Source organism: Amblyomma americanum, chromosome 1 (genome assembly GCF_052857255.1).
Source record: "Amblyomma americanum isolate KBUSLIRL-KWMA chromosome 1, ASM5285725v1, whole genome shotgun sequence".
Taxonomy (NCBI): domain Eukaryota; kingdom Metazoa; phylum Arthropoda; class Arachnida; order Ixodida; family Ixodidae; genus Amblyomma; species Amblyomma americanum.
In genome coordinates, this window is record NC_135497.1 from 275,582,623 (window position 1) to 275,600,997 (window position 18,375).

At 49.1% G+C, this 18,375-nt stretch overlaps 1 protein-coding gene across 1 annotated transcript in view; it reads left to right on the plus strand.

The window, feature by feature from the left end:
- LOC144118021 (serine/threonine-protein kinase PLK1-like) overlaps positions 1 to 18,375 on the plus strand; it is a 52,449-nt gene that overhangs the window by 3,964 nt on the left and 30,110 nt on the right. Inside the window, exon 2 of the mRNA XM_077651258.1 lies at positions 18,071 to 18,178. Within this exon, the coding sequence (XP_077507384.1) occupies positions 18,071 to 18,178 (108 nt within the window). The remainder of the gene's footprint in view (positions 1 to 18,070; positions 18,179 to 18,375) is intronic.

An 18,375-nucleotide genomic window follows, 5' to 3' on the forward strand; every position in this document is an offset into this window, starting at 1 on the left:
GTAATAACACAAGCAGCTGGGCAGAAGATTAGCTAGCCTTGTGTTTTCCTTAATGAAAACCCCAAGGCAAAACAAAGCATCAAAGCCTGCTGCACAACATTGCTACAGGCACCACAACATAAACAAAGTCAGGCACAAAGACAAAACAGAAAGCAGACCGCAGCCAAAAGCAGAACTAACTCTTCACTTAGGCAGTTTTACTGTTTAACTACAAAATGAGAAAGATCATCAGCTTTTAATTGGAAACTCTTCTTGTCATGTGAGTAATAAAATCTGATATAACCTTTGTCTTGCAAAAACTCTTGCAGGCACAAATTATACAGCACAGCATGTAATAAATGATTTTAATGCAGGAGATCCGAGCGACAAATAGTAAATTATAATAATTAGCATGGTAGAGCGTAAAAAAAATCATGCTTCGGCTTTTCCAGCACACACAGAAGCTTGATTCGAGTTGTTTTCAGTATTTTCTAAAAGTTCCTTTAACGAAGTCCTGTGCGATGTTGAACGTAAGGCATTCCCATCCAGTTTTAGTTTTGGCGTGAACACTGCTGCATAGCTTGAATGTTAACTGACTTTGGTAAACTGTCCCTAAGGCACTAGTGATACCAAAAAATCTGGAATGCTTGTGAACACAATGTGTTCCTTGGCCTTTTAAAACAAGCAATTCTATACCATGTTTATTACTCTTTATGCTTATGGATAACTGACCCGGCTGACCACCAGACCAGCCTCTGCCGTCTCTGCAGCATTCTGCACTTCTTGAAATCACCAACGTCACGTCAGTGCAACATCAGTGCAATATTCCTATATGCAACCATGCAATGCATCACACGTAAGCTAGAGACGCAGATATTTATCTACTTCACATTAATGTTCAGCACCTATAACAGTTTTCAAATGATGCTTTGCTGCGCAGCGACAGTTCAGTTTTTATAACATTCGTCTCAAATGTCAATTCTCCTACGTGCTGTGCAATGTAAGGTGATAAACAGCTAGACTATGTTGGATGCTGTATTTTTTTTAAGTTCGGTTATCCTGAAGTGAAGCTTCTCATAACTTACTGCCTCTGAGTATGAAAAGAATGGTGGTGAATAATTCTTCTCACTTTGTAATGCGATCAGCTTGTCTGTCACCCTGCCTGTCCACACACAGGAATGAAGAAACATACCTGCAACATGCGGGTCTACGCAAACAGGGAACTTTAACGTAACAGCTCGCGTATAATTTTTCCATACCTGCTCTGTGCACATGTCGACTGGTCTGCTGGTGAAAATATGTGTTTCTTTTTGGGCATGAAATTAGCAAATATATTCTCATATAACAATTTATAAATAATGAATGTGCTCGTAAACATATACTGCGACCAGCAATGTCAGGCAACGGGACCCCGCCGTGCACGTGGCCGGTGTCGCCGTTTCAGCAGCTGATGGTTGCGATCGCATAGGCCTGAAGTGTATGCAGCACAATATCTGAGGAATAAATCGTTCTGTCCTTTAACATCTTGTCGAGCTGTGGTGACAGAGGCCGAATAGCACATATCTGCACACCTACGGCCGCGCGGTTCTAGCGCCATCATGCGAGAACGGACGTGGGGAAGTTGTCCGAGAGAGAAATTGGTGCTCCTAAAGGAGAGAACACAGCCTACTTAACCAAATTCCAAAACTTCCACAACGCTATGGAACGTTTAATACCACCAACGAAATGCTCGAAGCAATGCCAAGAGTTGTCCATGGAGCTCGTAGCAGGCAGTCTGCCAGCGGATCGCAACGGCGTACTGTTTTCGCCGTTCACTACTTGATGGCACTCGGAACATGTTGCATTCCGTTGCTCTGAAGTTGCTGCAGTTTGAGGCAGCGCAAAAAACCCTCTTTACAGCGATGTGAGCGTTGGTATTAAGGAAAAAAAGGTCGAAACCGCACGCCTGCAAGCAATGCCTACCCAACAAACGTAAAACCTCCTCAAAATCTCCCAAAAATAGCCCATCGGGACATTTGGAATCTCTCCAGGAGGTGCTCATTTTTCCCGAACACATTCAAAAAACGTCCCCACAATTAGCAGTGTCCAAAAACTTGTGCGTCCCAGGGAAAGCCCCAAAAGGTTAATGCTCGATTTCTCGGCTCTGGCTCAATAAAATTATTTCCCCTTTTTCATGCAGCCTTCAGGCATCTAAGCAAGCGCACATATGTGCCAAATTTCAGGCACATGCTGTCGTTGTAGGCTCTGGTTTATGTGGGTTTAACGTTTCAAAGCGACTCTGGCTATGAGGGACGCCGTAGTGAAGGGCTCCGGAGATTTCTACTACCTGGGGTTTTTTAACGTGCACTGACATTGCACAGTACATCGGCCTCTAGAATTTCGCCTCCATCGAAATTCGAACCCGCGTCTTTCGGGCCGGCAGCCGAGCGCCATAACCACTCAGCCACCGCGGCGGCCCTGTCGTTGTAGGCGGTGTAATATATCTGTCCACTCGTGTGAATGCATGCTGGCTCGGCCGTCCTGGACTTGCCTGTTTACTTGAAACGTGCTAGCAATTTACACACAAAGGAAAATATGAATTCAAGAAGTCGCCCGATCCCGCCCATAAACAGGAAATAGGTTGGTTGGTTGGTTGATGGGGGTTTTAACGTCCCAAAGCGACTCGGGCTATGAGAGACGCCGTAGTGAAGGGCTCCGGAAATTTCGACCACCTGGGGTTCTTTAACGTGCACTGACATCGCACAGTACACGGGCCTCCAGAATTTCGCCTCCATCGAAATTTGACCGCCGCGGCCGGGATCGAACCCGCGTGTTTCGGGCCAGCAGCCGAGCGCCATAACCACTCAGCCACCGCGGCGGCTAAACAGGAAATAGGAGCGCAATACAGATGTCATCTCAGTTTATTAGATGTGCTCTTTGCATTTAAATGAATACAAACAGGAGACATGTATGCACCACTTAATGTGCAATGTTCATAGCACTGCGGCACCAGCATACAATGATGACCACTTTTTTTTGTCTAGCTCTGTGAAATCTGAAAAATGGAGCAATAAAAACATAATACAGACTGAAAGTTGATGCACCTCAAGCAAACATTCTAAAGGGTACAACAGCATATATGCACACGCAAAAGCAAACGCATGTAAAGAGCAACTAGCTTGGGTGCCAAAAGAAAAGGCGAGATGGGCGTACACCGCAGATACGCGGTTTCAGGTTACGGGTATTCTGCAGGTTGAAACCTCCCTCTCGCTTTGCCTCTCGCACGAGCCTCGGAGTAAGCTTGAGCGTGTTATCAAAACAGGAAAAAAAAAAGTTTAGTTCTACGAGGCGAAAATAAAAAAAAAAGCACAAACCAACATACCTTGACGACGTTGCCAACGGAAACCCAGGGATGAAATAAAAGGCTGCAACAGTTGCAACCATGAATTCAGCGCAGATATTCTATCCTGCACCTGCTCACAGCAGAGCGAACGCTCAAACATACGCGTTACATCCTCGTTGCACCCCCGTTTTATATTCTTGTGACTAAGTGTGGAGATAAGAATGCTTGGAGCCAGGCGAGAAGGGGGGACGTCTTGAGGTAGAAGCCCTGGCGCACCGCCATGGTACAGCAGACCGCGCGTGCGGCACAATACGGTGTGAGAGGCGAGATCAAGGTCATCAAGGCACAAGTAATCCGGTGGGGGTGGTGTGTCTCTAGCGACGCGAACACAACACAAACTATACCGCTGCGACAGGACGGCAATGTAGGTAGAGCAGGTTAATCCATGGGCACTCGCAACAAGAGTCTGGTGGGGTTCCGAATATCTCTCCCGCCTATGACCGCAGTGGACGGCCACGCCCATTGCCTTGAACTCCACCGCCACTAACGCCTCCTGGAACAGCGGCATCTCGGAGTAGGGCCGCAAAGGACTTGCGATGTGCCGCCGCTCCATCAGTCCCAAAGGAATTACGTGGGCACGCAGAGGTGCGCTGGAAAGCTTCCTTGAATCCGTGCCACGAAGTCCACGAGAGCCCATTGATGAGAGCAAGAGCTGCCGCGCGTTGGGGCTTGCGCGCGAGCGGCTAGGGGCTGCGCGAATAATGTGCGCAAGATGGCTTCCGTCCAGCGAGGAAGCCGGGCGAGTGACGGGAGGCCGTTACTCAGCTAGACCGTGGCGCAACGAGGACCGCTGGTAGTTGGAGATGCCTGCAGGGAGCGCGCCGCACCGTGTTGAAGTTGGAAACACTGTAGAAGACGGGCACGTTGGTGACCGCCGCTCCGGTGGTGCGATGAAAAGGCAGACCGCCGTCGCCTGCCTGCAGCATGGAGCCGACGGCCCGCGTGCACGAGAAACGCATGCGCAGAGGGAGATGCGGGGTTAACTGCTGCCTTCGGCTGCTTCGGCTGTTCGAGCGAAACTGTTTGATCTCTCGAAACGGCGAGTGCGAGAGCAAAACCTTCTCTCCCCGCAGCTTGTGGCGAGGGGAAAGAAAGAAGAGAGCGGAGTCGATTTTTATTTCTTGCTGAAAAGCATTGGTTCCGAAACGTTCGCCCTAGTTACCTTTCTGGGACCAAAATGCTATGATTCTTTTTTATTTCTGCTTAACACTATCTAAAAAACGTTCCTAGACCCTTAGTGGGAGCACTGCCCTTTTGCTTGTGTTTCTATGCCCTGCCTCTACGGCATGTAAATGTTTGATGAATGTTGTACTGGAACTGGGACATTTCATCCTTTCTGGACACACATGGGAAGGTACGTTGCCTGCTGGGTTTACAAACGGTACCGCAGGAAGGACCCGGAAGTCCAAATTCACGTGACAAAGCTGAGCCGTGACGCAATGTCCGATGTATTTTGGACACCACTTGTTTCGTCTTTTCTGGCGCGAACTGCAACACCAAGCCAAGCAGCGGTCTTAGGCATAGTAGCGGCGCAAAAAAAAACACACACACACACACACACACAAAAGAAGAAGAACGAGACAACGAGAGACACGCACAGATGCAGCGTCTGTGCGTGTCTCTCGGTGTCTCGTTCTTCTTCTTTTGTGTGTGTGTTTTTGCGCGGCTACTATGCCTAAAAGACTAGTCTCCAACTCGCCTAAGAACTGGTTTTACTGAAGCAGCGGTCGGTCACTGCTGCGCGGTGGCAAAGCGTACGTTTTGAGCTTGCGCCAAGCGGCGCATTGATGCTTGCCGCTTCGTGTGTTATTGCTTGCAGTGGGGCTGCAGTTCGCAAACGGCGACCGGTGCAGCGCGCCGGCCTTAAAACTTTCGCACATATGTCGTCTGCTTTACTCCCGTTACTAGTGTCACACTTCAGATATGCACTTGAAAACAAAAAAAATTCCGTGCCCTTTGTGGTGTCGTGGGTATAGTACTAGGCTCTCAGTCTGGAGGTCCCAAGATCGAGTCCGCGTTGTTGACAATTTTTAGTCGCAAATAATCTCTCACTTGTTTACCTGCAAGCGACTGGATTTATTTTTCGTGTCATGCCTTTCTGACCCAACAATCAGTGCCGCTCAGTACTAGGCGGCGCTCAATCTAGGTTCGTAATCACGATTGTTAAGGAGTTTGTTTAACTATATAGGAGATTTATTTAAAAGAGTTATGACAAAAGAGGAGCCAGAACGAGAAAGTGCCAAGTCGGCGGCTGGCCTCGCGCGTTATCTCGCTAGTGTGACATGGGAGTTGGCGGACGATCGAACTACTGCCATCTTGTGGGGGACCTGACGTCGACACTTGGCCGACTATTTTCATCGGCGCAGTGCGACATAGAGCCAGACTTCACGACGACACGGTTTTGGCAGACTGAATCGGCCGACTGTTGGCCTAGTGTGGCAGGGCCTTAAGTATTTGAGCGCCGGTAAAGGGGGAAACATTACACTATGTAGTACACATTTCTTGCTCTGTTACTAGTTAGCCCTGCGATTTCATTTTGAAGCGAAAGCTTCACTACGCTACCTCGTTACGATTTCGCGGTGCTTACGGTTTTGACCTTCAAGTCTGCCAGAGGTCAAACCAAGACTAATCCAGGTATAACTATGATGTCTTACCGCATGCTACCCCAGGCACATCAAGGTCAAGTCAAGGTCAAAGGTCGAACACAAAGTTAAGATTAATGAGATTATAACGTCACTGATGACGTCACTGGTGACATCGATGCGCCTCCAATAAGAGGCGCCACCCGGGGCCAGAGGCGATATGGACGAGGATGAGCGCCCAGCCGTTGCGGTGCGCCGAGCCGCGAAGCTCACGCGCCAGTACGAGGCTGCGAAGAAGCGTTCGCTTACACACTGTAGGTTTAACCGAGATAAACTGCAAGTAATTTTATTTCTTGTCATTTATTCCCTGCTGTTACTGCCGACTGGAGTCGGGTCACTTGCAAATTTTGTTCGTCATCTGGCTGTCTTTAATCACCCACGATGCCTCGAGAAATCTTGCTTCACTCAACTGGGTCCTCTGACGCCGCAACATTCGCTGCCTGCGGTTTTGGCGAGATTAAATAAATAAATAAATAATTGGTTTTTGGGGAAAGGAAATGGCGCAGTATCTGTCTCATATATCTTTGGACACCTGAACCGCGCCGTAAGGGAAGGGATAAAGGAGGGAGTGAAAGGAGAAAGGAAGAATAGGTGCCGTAGTGGAGGGCTCCGGAATAATTTCGACCACCTGGGGATCTTTAACGTGCACTGACATCGCACAGCACACGGGCGCCTTAGCGTTTTTCCTCCATAAAAACGCAGCCGCCGCGGTCGGGTTCGAACCCGGGAACTCCGGATCGACGCTGCAGAATTTTCACCGCGGGCACCGCCAGGTGCCGACGCCGGCTGCTGAGCAATGCTAACGCTGCTAGCTCGCGCTCATCGCGCCGCTAAGGCACGATGAACTTCAGACCAAGCGCTTGTGCGCTGTCCACCGCTGTTAATGAGAATAAAAATCGATAATCTGCGCAGCGCTAGGCCTCGAGTGGCAAACCTGTCTCGTGTATCTATAGCCGACGTCGCAGCCTTCGCGACGAACTCCGACAAACATTTCAGGAGGCTGAAAGCAGTGTCAGTCAAGTTTTCGGGACTGACCTAGAAGGCTGAGAAGTGCCGCTTCGCCTACCAGGAGCCGCTGTTTCTCGGAGCTGGGCCACAGATGACGAGCGCCCGTTGCCCACTTCCCGCTACCTGTCAAGAAAGCCGTGCGCCGATTCCTGGGATTGTGTGCATATTGAAGCGGAAGCTTCACTGCGCTAGGCTTTCAAGAGGGCAGCGTCAGCGCAGTCACGTGGCAGGTCATGTGACCTACTGACGTCATCACAATCTGCCCACCGCGGCAGGTGGCGACTGCCCCATCGGGCGTTTCATCGACGCTTTACAGACAACCCGCTCGGCAGCGTGTGTGGCGTTTGAGAACGCAGTCACGCAAAGGAAGCTTTCGCTTCTCTTTAGGGTTAACGAAAGTTTAAACCGCTGCTAATTTTTTTACGACGCTTTGTCAAGAACTTTTCCCGCGTCGCCGATCCTCTGAGACAGCTGACAAAGGCAGACGTGCCACTCAAATGGGAGACACCGCAAGCGAAAGCCTTCGAAGAACTTAAGCGTCTTGTACAGTCCCCTCCGGTCATCGAGGCACTTGGACCAAAACGCCGAGACTGAAATTCAGAGCGACGCTAGCAGCGTGCATGGGCCTATAAGCGCCGTCCTCGTTCAGAAAACCGACTGGCTGGAGAAAGTATACTATCGTGATCGAAAGAAACGCGAACCGCAATACGGTGCCTACACGCGGCGCTGTTCGAATTACTTTTCATCGCGCTTTTAACTCAGTGATGGGAGAAAGACGCTAGAGTCGTCCGTGATGCATTCTAGAACGACTCGAACTCCTTTTCTGTACCACCCAGTTAAAAGCGCGTTGAAAACAAATTCGAACAGCGCAGCGTGTAGACGCCGCATTGCTTTTCCCCTTTCCTTCGATCGCGATAGTAAATTACAATAAATAAGCAGAAAAGCAGATAGGCGTAAACAAGCACCGAATTTGCCCATGGCGAGAGTGGGCTTTCTCTTCATGACGCCATTTGTAGCTAATCGTTGAAAACTTTTTTTTGCGTTTAACGAACACCCTTTTCAGAGAAAATATTCTCTTAAAAAATTGTTAGCGCTTAAATAATACACTATAGAAAATTCCGTTTTCGCACTTTGAAAAGTAGAAACTTTACACTTGTGTCGACCGCTGCTGCGGTTTCTCGCCCCATATTTGTGCATACGCTATGGCTCGTGCCATGAGAAACTTGCCCGAACCCTCAATTTTGTTTGAGAAACTAGTTTGCATTTGCTAAGTGCCGGCTCTCGCCATGTCCTCGCGGCGCGCGTACAGATTTTACGAAAAAAAAAAAAGAAAACACGAATAAGGAAGCGGAAACCTGTCCTACCCGTAAGTGGCGGCCGTGCTCATGATGACAAGGGCAACATGCGGGTATTTTCGTGAATTAATCCATGAAGTGGAAGTCGTTCCTACATGCAATGCGCGGCCACCGCCAGGCTTCGAAATGAATTAAGCAGATGCAATCCTTGACGAGTACGGTTAACATAGTTGCGCTTGTCGAAGCAGAACGGTTGAAATGCCCCTTATAAAAATGGTCTATAGACAGTTCATAGACTCTACTGCCTTCCTATGACTATTGCTTTATGTCTGTTCATAGTCTATAGACTGTCTATAGTCAAAAGTCTACTAAAAGTGTATGGCCATAAATCTATAGACTGTTTATAGACTGTCTATAGGATTTGTATTGCCTATAGACTGTTTTCTAGGGTTTGTCTATATACTTTATAGACATAGGTATATGGACAGTCTATAGACTGTCTACAGAAATTTTTGTAAGGGGCGGGCCAGTTGGTTCATAGTAACTTGAAAAAAAAACAGTCACAAAAGACAAGAAGCACTCCGCGCTTTTAAAAGATACTTGTCTCCGAGACACCTCCGAGAAATGTGTGCAGTAGTCGCAGTAGCAGACTGTTGAGTTCTAAATTCACAGAAAACTTCGTCCCCTTCTTTCTCCTTTCAGTGCACAGGTTCCTTCTGAGCAAACCCAGCTTGCTGCGTAAATGGCTCCAAGCGATGGCTCGAACGGACTTAAAGGGACACTGAGGAGAAATTGAAGTTGGCTTGTATCGATAGAATAGCAGCTCCTGATCACAAAAACGCCACTCTTACTGAAAACAAAGCCCTTGTAATGTAGAAAATAGCAAGAACCAAAATACAGGTGTCGCCGCCACAGGCCAATCTCGCAAGTACAAGCGTGATGACTTCCTAGGACAAGAGGCGTCACCTTGGAGGAATTTTCCTTGCTTCATGGAAGCCACGAATCTCTGAGGCTGGCAAAGGAAGGTTGCGCACCGCACCGCTAGCCGTCAGAAATCACGGAGTCTGCGTTTCCGTCACGTATCACGTCACTCCGTTCTGTGACGTCATAAGAGTTCTCCGTGTCGTCATAAGAGTTCTCGAGTTTGAATCAGAGCGGCGGGAAAAACTTTCTCAACTTCGAATCCAAATTTCTTTGAAATAAATGCATCTTTCGCGCCCGGACAAGCGGCAACAAAGCCATGAAATGCCGAACTATCAGATTTTGCTAACAAAAAGTGTCCCTTTAAGGACTAGTACAGTAGGATCTCGGTGATACGAACCCGGCTGATACGAATTCGTAAAATTCCCCCGCCGAAATGCATTGGTACAATGGGCCAAAATTCGGATGTTCCGAACACTTTTCCGCGTCGCGCCGGGTGATACGAACTTCGGTACCGCGACCGTCGGGTCGCCACCGGCGCAGCTTTGGGATTCCGCGGCAGCAGGGAGGCTGACGAGCAAGCGTAGCTTTTCCTCTCTCTCCCTCTAGTTTTTTGGGGCGGCCTCTTCGCCTTTTTCTTTTTACTTTGTTGTTGCCCGAGGCTAGCGCCGCTGCTTATTGGTCCGTTCGCCCTGCGAACCAGCCAACGCAACTGGTCAGGCGTGATTTGTCCTCTCCACATCTGTCGCGGCCCTGCGCTCCCGTTCCGCTGGTCTTTCCGAGCATTGACCGCGTCAGCCCGAAAGGTACTGCAATCAGTACGATGTCGCGAAAGCGGAAGACGCTGTCTGTCCTTGAAGGACAAACTGGATATTTTAAAGAAGGTGGACGAAGAGCCCAAGAAAAGGCGCATTGACAGGACCAAGGAATTAGGCCTGCCAATTTCTACGCTGTCTATGATCGTCGGTCAGCACTTTGGCGTAAACCCCAAAGAAGCGAAGACTGCTCACCATGTAAAGTTAGAAGTTCTCCTAACATGGTTTAATAAGGTCACCGCGGCCGGCGTCAACGTTGACGGGAAAGTTCTGCGTAAGAATGCTGCGGACATCGCACTCACGCGTGGAATTCAAAATTTTCGGGCCTCTGGTGGCTGGATTCACCGATTTAAGGCACGGCGTGACCTCTCCTACAAAACCGTTTGCGGCGAAGGGGAAAAGGTTGACGCCTCCGTCGTTGAAGATTGGATGGCAACCACGCTGCAGTCTTTAATCGCGGGATATGACGCTCGCGATGCTTTTAACATTGACGAGGCAGGGCTCTTTTACAATCTTCAGCCCGAAAAGAGTCTCTGCTTCAAGGGCGTAGCCTGCCAGGGAGGACAAAAAAGAAAGCAGCGTGTGACGGGTCAGAAAAAAATGAGACTGAGCGTCATTGGAGAATACGAAAAGCCCCGATGCTTCAAGGCAGCCGGTCGTTTGCCCTGCACATAATAGAGCCAATAAAAAGGCGCGGACGACGTCGGCTCTGTTCGTGGAGTTCGTCGCATACTTGGACCATAGGATGCCATGCAAGAACAGAAAGGTTGTTTTGCTGCTGGACCAGTGTGCGGCGCATTCAAAGCACATGACGCTGCAGAACACCAAAGTGGTATTCCTGCCCCCGAACGCTACTAGTCATTTGCAGCCACTGGATGCTGACATTATCAGAAACGTAAAGCACCACTTCAAAAGTTTGTTGGTGCGCCGCCTCCTTGCGAAGATTGACCGTAAGGACGCAAATATGCCGATTAGTCTTTTGGACGCTATGCATTTTATTGCAGTGCCCTGCGAGCGCGTTTCCCCTGCAACCATCGGGAATTGTTTCGCAAAGCGTGGGATTTTTAAAGCCACAGTGGCCACCACCTCGCAAGTGCCAGATCCAATTCCTGGTGACGTCTGGAACCAGCTTGGCGTTGACTGCAGTGTCGACGATATCGTCACCTGCACACAGTGGAACGCATCGTGGCGGATGTATCGTCGTAGCCTGGAATTCCGACAATTGACAAAGAAGAAGACGAGTGCCAGAATGGTGATGACCAACCACCGTCGGAAGCCGAAACTATGCACGCTCTCGATATTCTGCGGCGTGCTGTGACATCCGACACTGTGCGTGAGAACACTACAGCCCAATTCTTCAGCTTCGAAAATTTTCTGCTGGCCCACCTCGCGGAGAAGAAGACTCAGAAGGACATACGTGACTTCTTTCCACGTAAATAAATGTTTTTTTTTATGCGTGTCTTTGTTTCGGGACGGATTTCTCTCGTTTTTTGGAGATACGAAATTTCGGACGATACGAATATTTCGCCTCCCCTTGAGATTCGTATCACCGAGATTCTACTGTAGTAGGCACCAGTCACTGTGCTGAGCTCAATTCGAGTCAAGCGCCTTCGGATGCTTCGTATCTCAAATGAACTGCCTGCCTGGCTGAATATACAGGGTGTCCCAGCTAACTTGGACCAACATATTAAAAAAAACATAAGCGTTCTTTGGAACTGAAATTGCGTGGATGCTGTTAGGGTTTACCTAAAGTTTCAGTTCAATTTTTTTTGCTCGTCCTACTTGAATAATTATTCGAGATAAATTAATTATCTTTGTAAATATAGCTTGAAACGTTCAAGCGTCAATAGGAAAGTAGTGGAGCTCTATAAATAATGGCCAACCCGGGCACTTCCAACGAGATAGCCTTAGCGTGGCCGTTTTTATTCGGGAAAAACGAAAGCCCGCGGAGTTCAAAAAATACTACGTGACAGCGCGCTCCGTGCGCCAGAATGCGCCGCGATTACAGCGCTCTCATCCGCGATTCTCAAAAAACATCGCCAGCGCCGCGCCTTCTCTTCGCTTACGAAAAAGGGCTATCTTTGCTCGGCTCTGACGTTACCGGCGGCGGCTGGCGACGCGTTCTACAATCTGCTAGCGTGAGAGCGCAATTATCGCCGCAGAAACGGGAGCCGGCTTTCTTTCAACTACCGCCCGAACCCACTGGCGCTTATCTTGGAACCAACCACAACGCGAAGCTCTGTCGTGTGCAGCACGAAAGGCGCGAAGCGAGCGATGTTTTTTACAAAGCACGAATGAGAGCGCTGTAATCGCGGAGCGTTCGGGCGCGCGGAGCGCGCTGTCGAGTGGTATTTTCTAAACTCAGCGGGCTTTTATTTTTGCCGAATTAAAATGGCCACGCTAAGGCTATCTCGTTGAAAATGTCTGGGTTGGACAGTATTTGTGGAGCTCCAAAAATTTTCTAATGACGCCTGAACGTTTCAAGCTATATTGAAAAATGTAATGTATATGGAATGATTATTCAAGTAGGACGATTAAAAAATGGTATTGTAACTTTAGATAAGCCTTAACAACATCCACGCGATTTCATTTCTGAAGAATGTTTAGGTTTTTTCAAAATCTTGGTCCAAGTTAGCTGGGACACCCTGTATACACCACCACAAAGCGCACAAAACATCAACGAAAACTAAGCTGTACAACTAAGAAATCCAATCTACAGCACATTCAACTAGCCGCCGAATGTCAGTCCGAAGCCTCTAACCGGCATGCCTGACCGGTTCTATACGGTCCGCTCCACGGACGGCTGATCGGCGCGGGCGCCCAAGTGCGCATGCGCAGTACGCTCACCCGCCCAGCGGAGCGGCGGTTCCGTTCCGCCGCAGCCCCGGCTTGGCGCGGCACAACGCGAGAAGCGACCAGGTTTATGTCGAATGATCGCAGCCACGCGGAAGGGCTTCTGCATTGTTCGAGATTGGCGCAGTTACCTTTGTGACTTATCTCGAAGGTTTTTTTTTTTTTGCCAGCTCTAAATTCAGCACGGCCGAGAGCAGCGGGAATTCTGTTCTTCGAAGACCTCCCCCCCCCCCCCCCCCCCCAAGCACGCTCGTTTATATATCGCCGCCGCCGAGTTGTTCCTTTCTTTGTGGGCGCCAGTCAGCCCAGTAAAGAGTTTTGTTTGGAACCATTTGGCTTCTTCCTGATTGCCATACTGCCGTCACTTCGCCATAGCAATGTTACAATCTTACGCACATACAACCTTCATGTTACAGGGCGTGGAGAGGCTTTGCACACGAGAGGCTCTAAAGAACGACCGAGTCTCCGATGCTTTTCACTGTAGATGACAAGCGCGCTTTTTATTACACTTACAAAAATTTCTTTAGACAGTCTATAGACTGTCTATAGAATTTTGTCTATAAAGTTTGTAGACTCTCTATAGACAAACCCTAGGGAACAGTCTGTAAGCAATACAAATCCAGTCTATAGACAGTCTGTAGACAATCTACAGATTCCTGGCCATACACTTTTTGGTAGACTTCTGTCTATAGACTATCAATAGGCAAAGATAAGTATCTACAGGAAGGAAATAGAGTCTATAAGAGGTCTGTATTCTATAGACCATTTTTGTAAGGGTGGATATTGAAAAAGGCTTTTCGTCTCAGGTTCATTCCTATATACTCCTCCTTCCACAAGGGCGTCCCAATGCGTGCAAGTAGGGAATTGCCGATCAGCAAAGTTATATCAATTATTATACTGGCCATTTATTTATTTTATGCGCAGTACAATTATTCAGGCTCATGTGCGACGTTTCTTTTAGGCAAATACTTTGATTCCTCCCTTGTAAGCAAAAATAAAGCCAGAGAAGAGCCGTTTACGTGTTCCACTGCGTGGCCATAACTATCACATATGCCTTTTTCGCGCAACTTGTGATTTATACTTCCTAAACACTTCCTAAAACGAGTTCGTTGCTGGCGAGGAGCAGCGAAGGGGCATTGAGGGTTTGCCACTATCAAAGTTGTGCTAAGTCTCACCGATGCTTACGCAGCATCGCATCAGACTGTAAACTAACGGCAACGAAAAAAAGTTACGTATACTTGGTTAACGCTGACTCTTATTACTTACATTCAACATGTATCGAAACACGCCGTACATGTTTATGTGCGTTCTCTGTTACCGATCGCTCCGATTCAACTGTAACCTTTTTTTTTTTCGTGCAGAATTAAGTATATGTACGCCTCATCACGGACAGCGGTGATGCTCCCAGCAGCCTTAGATGCCATCTTTCGCTTCGAAATAATGAGTCCTGTTGTGGTAGAGGTCTTTTCGCACGATTTCCATTAGCCCCTACACTGCGGTACGTCCACCCGTCAGTCTCTTTCTCAGCAGTTAGCCCACTGAGTTTGCGCACGGCATGCGTTTGTGTCAGGAGGCGTGCAGCCGTGCGAGGCAATGTTCTTAGTCAAGGTGTGTTTCGCAGCTCCTCTCGGGAGGCGGCTGAAGCAGTGGCCGCGGCAACTAGTGGCGCTGTATAGTCGAGCTTTTCCACATCGTCTAGTTAAGTTTTGGGGGATTTAACGTCCCAAAGCGACTCAGGCTATGAGAGACTCCGTAGTGAAGGGCTCCGGAAATTTCGACCACCTGGGGTTCTTTAACGTGCACTGACATCGCACAGTACACAGGCCTCTAGAATTTCGCCACATCGTCTGCCGGCGCGGAAGTTCGTTCGCTGCACTTCCGACAGGCTAGTCGGTTTTTCAAGCTGTTTTTTTTTTTGCGTGGATGGTGCTCGCAGCGATCGTGAAAACCTCTTTGTGGTGAAATCTGTGCACTTGGTGACTTCATGCGAGTGTTACACATGTCGCCCTGCTTTGCATCCGGCTGCGCAAGCAGCAACAGGAGCGATGCCAGTGATCGTAATTGCTTCACACCGCCTCGCGATGACAGCCAGTTTAAAAGGTGGGAGCAAAGTACTAAGTCGCAAGAACAGCTCTCTTGCACGTCTAAGGTATACGTGAACGTCATTTTGAGGACATGTCGAGGACTACGCGAGCACGTTTTAAACGGGCAAGAGGCGCGAATTCCTCGCGGGAACTTGCTTCTTTCCGAGACTCACTGCCCCCGGCGCCGTCAGCCAGGTGGCGCCTCGAGACTGTTTGCAATTTTCAACGCGCAGCTTCGCAGTCAGGTAGTATGGAACCATATACTTACAGCAACGAAATTAAATTGCGCATATCCTTCATGCGCACACGCAACTCACCCCCCATACACGTTTCGAAAAGCGTCTTGTCTTTAGCACCGCTTTCTCAGCTGCCGATCACGATGTTACTAAGGCTTTCTTGAAGCAGCACGCTTGGCCTCCGCATGGTTAGCGACGGTGCTCTTACTCGCGAACAACCGTATCTCATTCATTATCTTTTTTTGCATTTGTTGCGTACTCTCGCGGACTTCGATACAAAAGGACAAAATTTCGTGAGCAGCAAACATGCCATCAAGGTGGGTGACTTACAGCGGAGCAAAGCACGAGAGTGGGGACTAAAACTATTTCTTTCGTCCCTGCTTCGTCTGATCAATTGCTACCTAGGGCATAACATTTACTCCCTGAAATCTGGAAAAGGATACCTCGTCTCGCAGTTAATCCTTTCGGTGCTTTGACTCCGGAGAGTGACAGTTATCCTTGGAGGACTAAAAATTGCTTCGAGTGTATAAAGCTATCCTTTCCGGCTCTCGACTGTGTGCTGTGGTAGCGATGTTGATCCGTACTCGATCGGCTCCCACTGCAAAGGTCGTGAGTTCGAACCCTGTGTCACCACTTCGCGCACTTTTGCGTGCGCTCCCAGACACCCTTAGAGCGTGTGGGGGTAGCGGTCTCGGTCACAAAGGAGATGCCCTCGACTCAGCGTGGCAAGCTCAGCCGGAGACCAGCTACCAAGTGACAAGGGGGTTAGTCATTTGGTGCCCAGCTTCCGCCGATCGCAAGCCGGAGAATGGGTCGGAGCCAAAGGTTCACAAAACAAAAAGTTTATACAGCGAAGCGACGATACAGAGGATTTCGCAATCACTCGTACGAGCGAATACGAAGTGATTTACAAGTACAATGAAACTCGTGGAAAGTAACACTTGAGAGAGATAACAATTCAACAGAATATTTGCACCAAAAGTTCACTAACACAGAGAGAGACAAGCAAACAAAACACAATTTGTTCACCGGGCACTGCGACAGTCCGACGACCTGAGGAGCACGACGGGGCCGACTGGTGCACGTTGCCTCGCTGGTCCGTGGCTGGTCGAGTAGTGTTCTCCCGGGAGTCGAGCGGGCGCGCTTCTCGGAAGCTTAAACGGCGACTCGGGCTAACAGACAGCAGTTGCAGCCCCTCATTTATAGGCGCAGACCGCGTCTGTTTGTTCTTCGCGCCAAGACAGGCGCGCACATACACGCAGTATCAACTGCACAAGCTCCTTCTCCTTCTCGCGTAGGGCGCACGACCCCATTGGTCAAGCGCGGAAACCGCTTTCCAGAAAAATCTGGGTCCTTCTCGCGACGTGAAGTCATCGGCGCAAGAGCGAAGGGGAGAGGGTACCACTTTAGCGCGGTCAAAGGTCACGCCCTCTCCGTCGACGATGAGTAGAAACTACTCAGAAATTCTAGAGAAATCGACGCCGCGCGTGGCTATGTTTACTTTGGCGCCGCGCCGGCGAGCTGAGTGGAAAGGGCAGCAGCACACGCAAAGTTACGCACTCTCCGGGGTTCCTTCCCCACTGTTTTTTTAAAAATTATTTTACAGCTTGCGGGCGCGATTGCTTACGCGCAGCGCCGTTTTTTCGAAGATGCGCCGAATATTGTGACGCACTGATATATTCGGGATTGTTTTATTTCTCTTCCGTTTTTTGTCAGATGCTTCTTCAGTGCTGTCGACAAATGTGCCACATAAAATTAATCCTTAAAAACACGCCTTATCTGCGCTCTTTCTTTAAACGACCGGGGATTCACTGTTGCACACGTTTCCTACAGTACGAATAGTTCAAACCTTTGCCCATACCTTGTGCTTAGCGCATGATGGCCTTAGCTGCCTATGTGCTCTATAGAGCCCAGCACAACACAGTTAAACCCTCTGCCCATACCTTGAGCTTGGCGCATGATGGCCTTAGCTGCCTATGTGCCCTATAGAGTCCAGCACAACACAGTTAAACCCTTTGCCCATACCTTGAGCTTGGCGCATGATGGCCTTAGCTGCCTATGTGCCCTATGGAGCCCAACACAACACAGTTAAACCCTTTGCCCATACCTTGAGCTTGGCGCATGATGGCCTTAGCTGCCTATGTGCTCTATAGAGCCCAGCACAACACAGTTAAACCCTCTGCCCATACCTTGAGCTTGGCGCATGATGGCCTTAGCTGCCTATGTGCCCTATAGAGCCCAGCACAACACAGTTAAACCCTTTGCCCATACCTTGAGCTTGGCGCATGATGGCCTTAGCTTCCTATGTGCTCTATAGAGCCCAGCACAACACAGTTAAACCCTCTGCCCATACCTTGAGCTTGGCGCATGATGGCCTTAGCTGCCTATGTGCCCTATAGAGCCCAGCACAACACAGTTAAACCCTTTGCCCATACCTTGAGCTTGGCGCATGATGGCCTTAGCTGCCTATGTGCCCTATAGAGCCCAACACAACACAGTTAAACCCTTTGCCCATACCTTGAGCTTGGCGCATGATGGCCTTAGCTGCCTATGTGCCCTATAGAGCCCAACACAACACAGTTAAACCCTTTGAGCGAATGCTGAAATTGCATCGGGGCAACATAGTGCTGCTGATGTACGAAATGTTCTCGTCGTTTACTGTCTTTCGGTTGCGATTAAAGTTATAGTTTTGAACTGTGCTGGCGTGCTCCTGCCTCCTTATGGCGGCAGAACGTCCCCTCCTCCCGGAATGGCTTGCATTTGTAAACATTGAGTGACCTTGGCTATATCCAAATGCCAGACTGCGGGTGTGTGCGGCAAACACGGCATAAACTTTGAGTCTCTTTCTTTTGCAGGGCGGTTGCGCTTCATGCTTCGAATTTGTGGACATAAAGACGCAGGCAGCCTACGCCGGGAAAGTGATCTCCAAGACACTTTTCGCAGACGGCGTCGGGAAGGAAACTGTGCGTATTATTTTTGATCTGACGTTCTTTCGAACATTGATACAGCTTAGTACGCTTTGTTTAATGTTTCAGCGTATTATTCGGCGTGAGTCGGGGAGGGGAATACTTGCAAACGTGCTTCTATTCATGCTGAGCGCTAACAGTGCACGGCCGTGATGTGATGGCCTTGACTGTCCAACACGTGGTGCCCGCTTTTT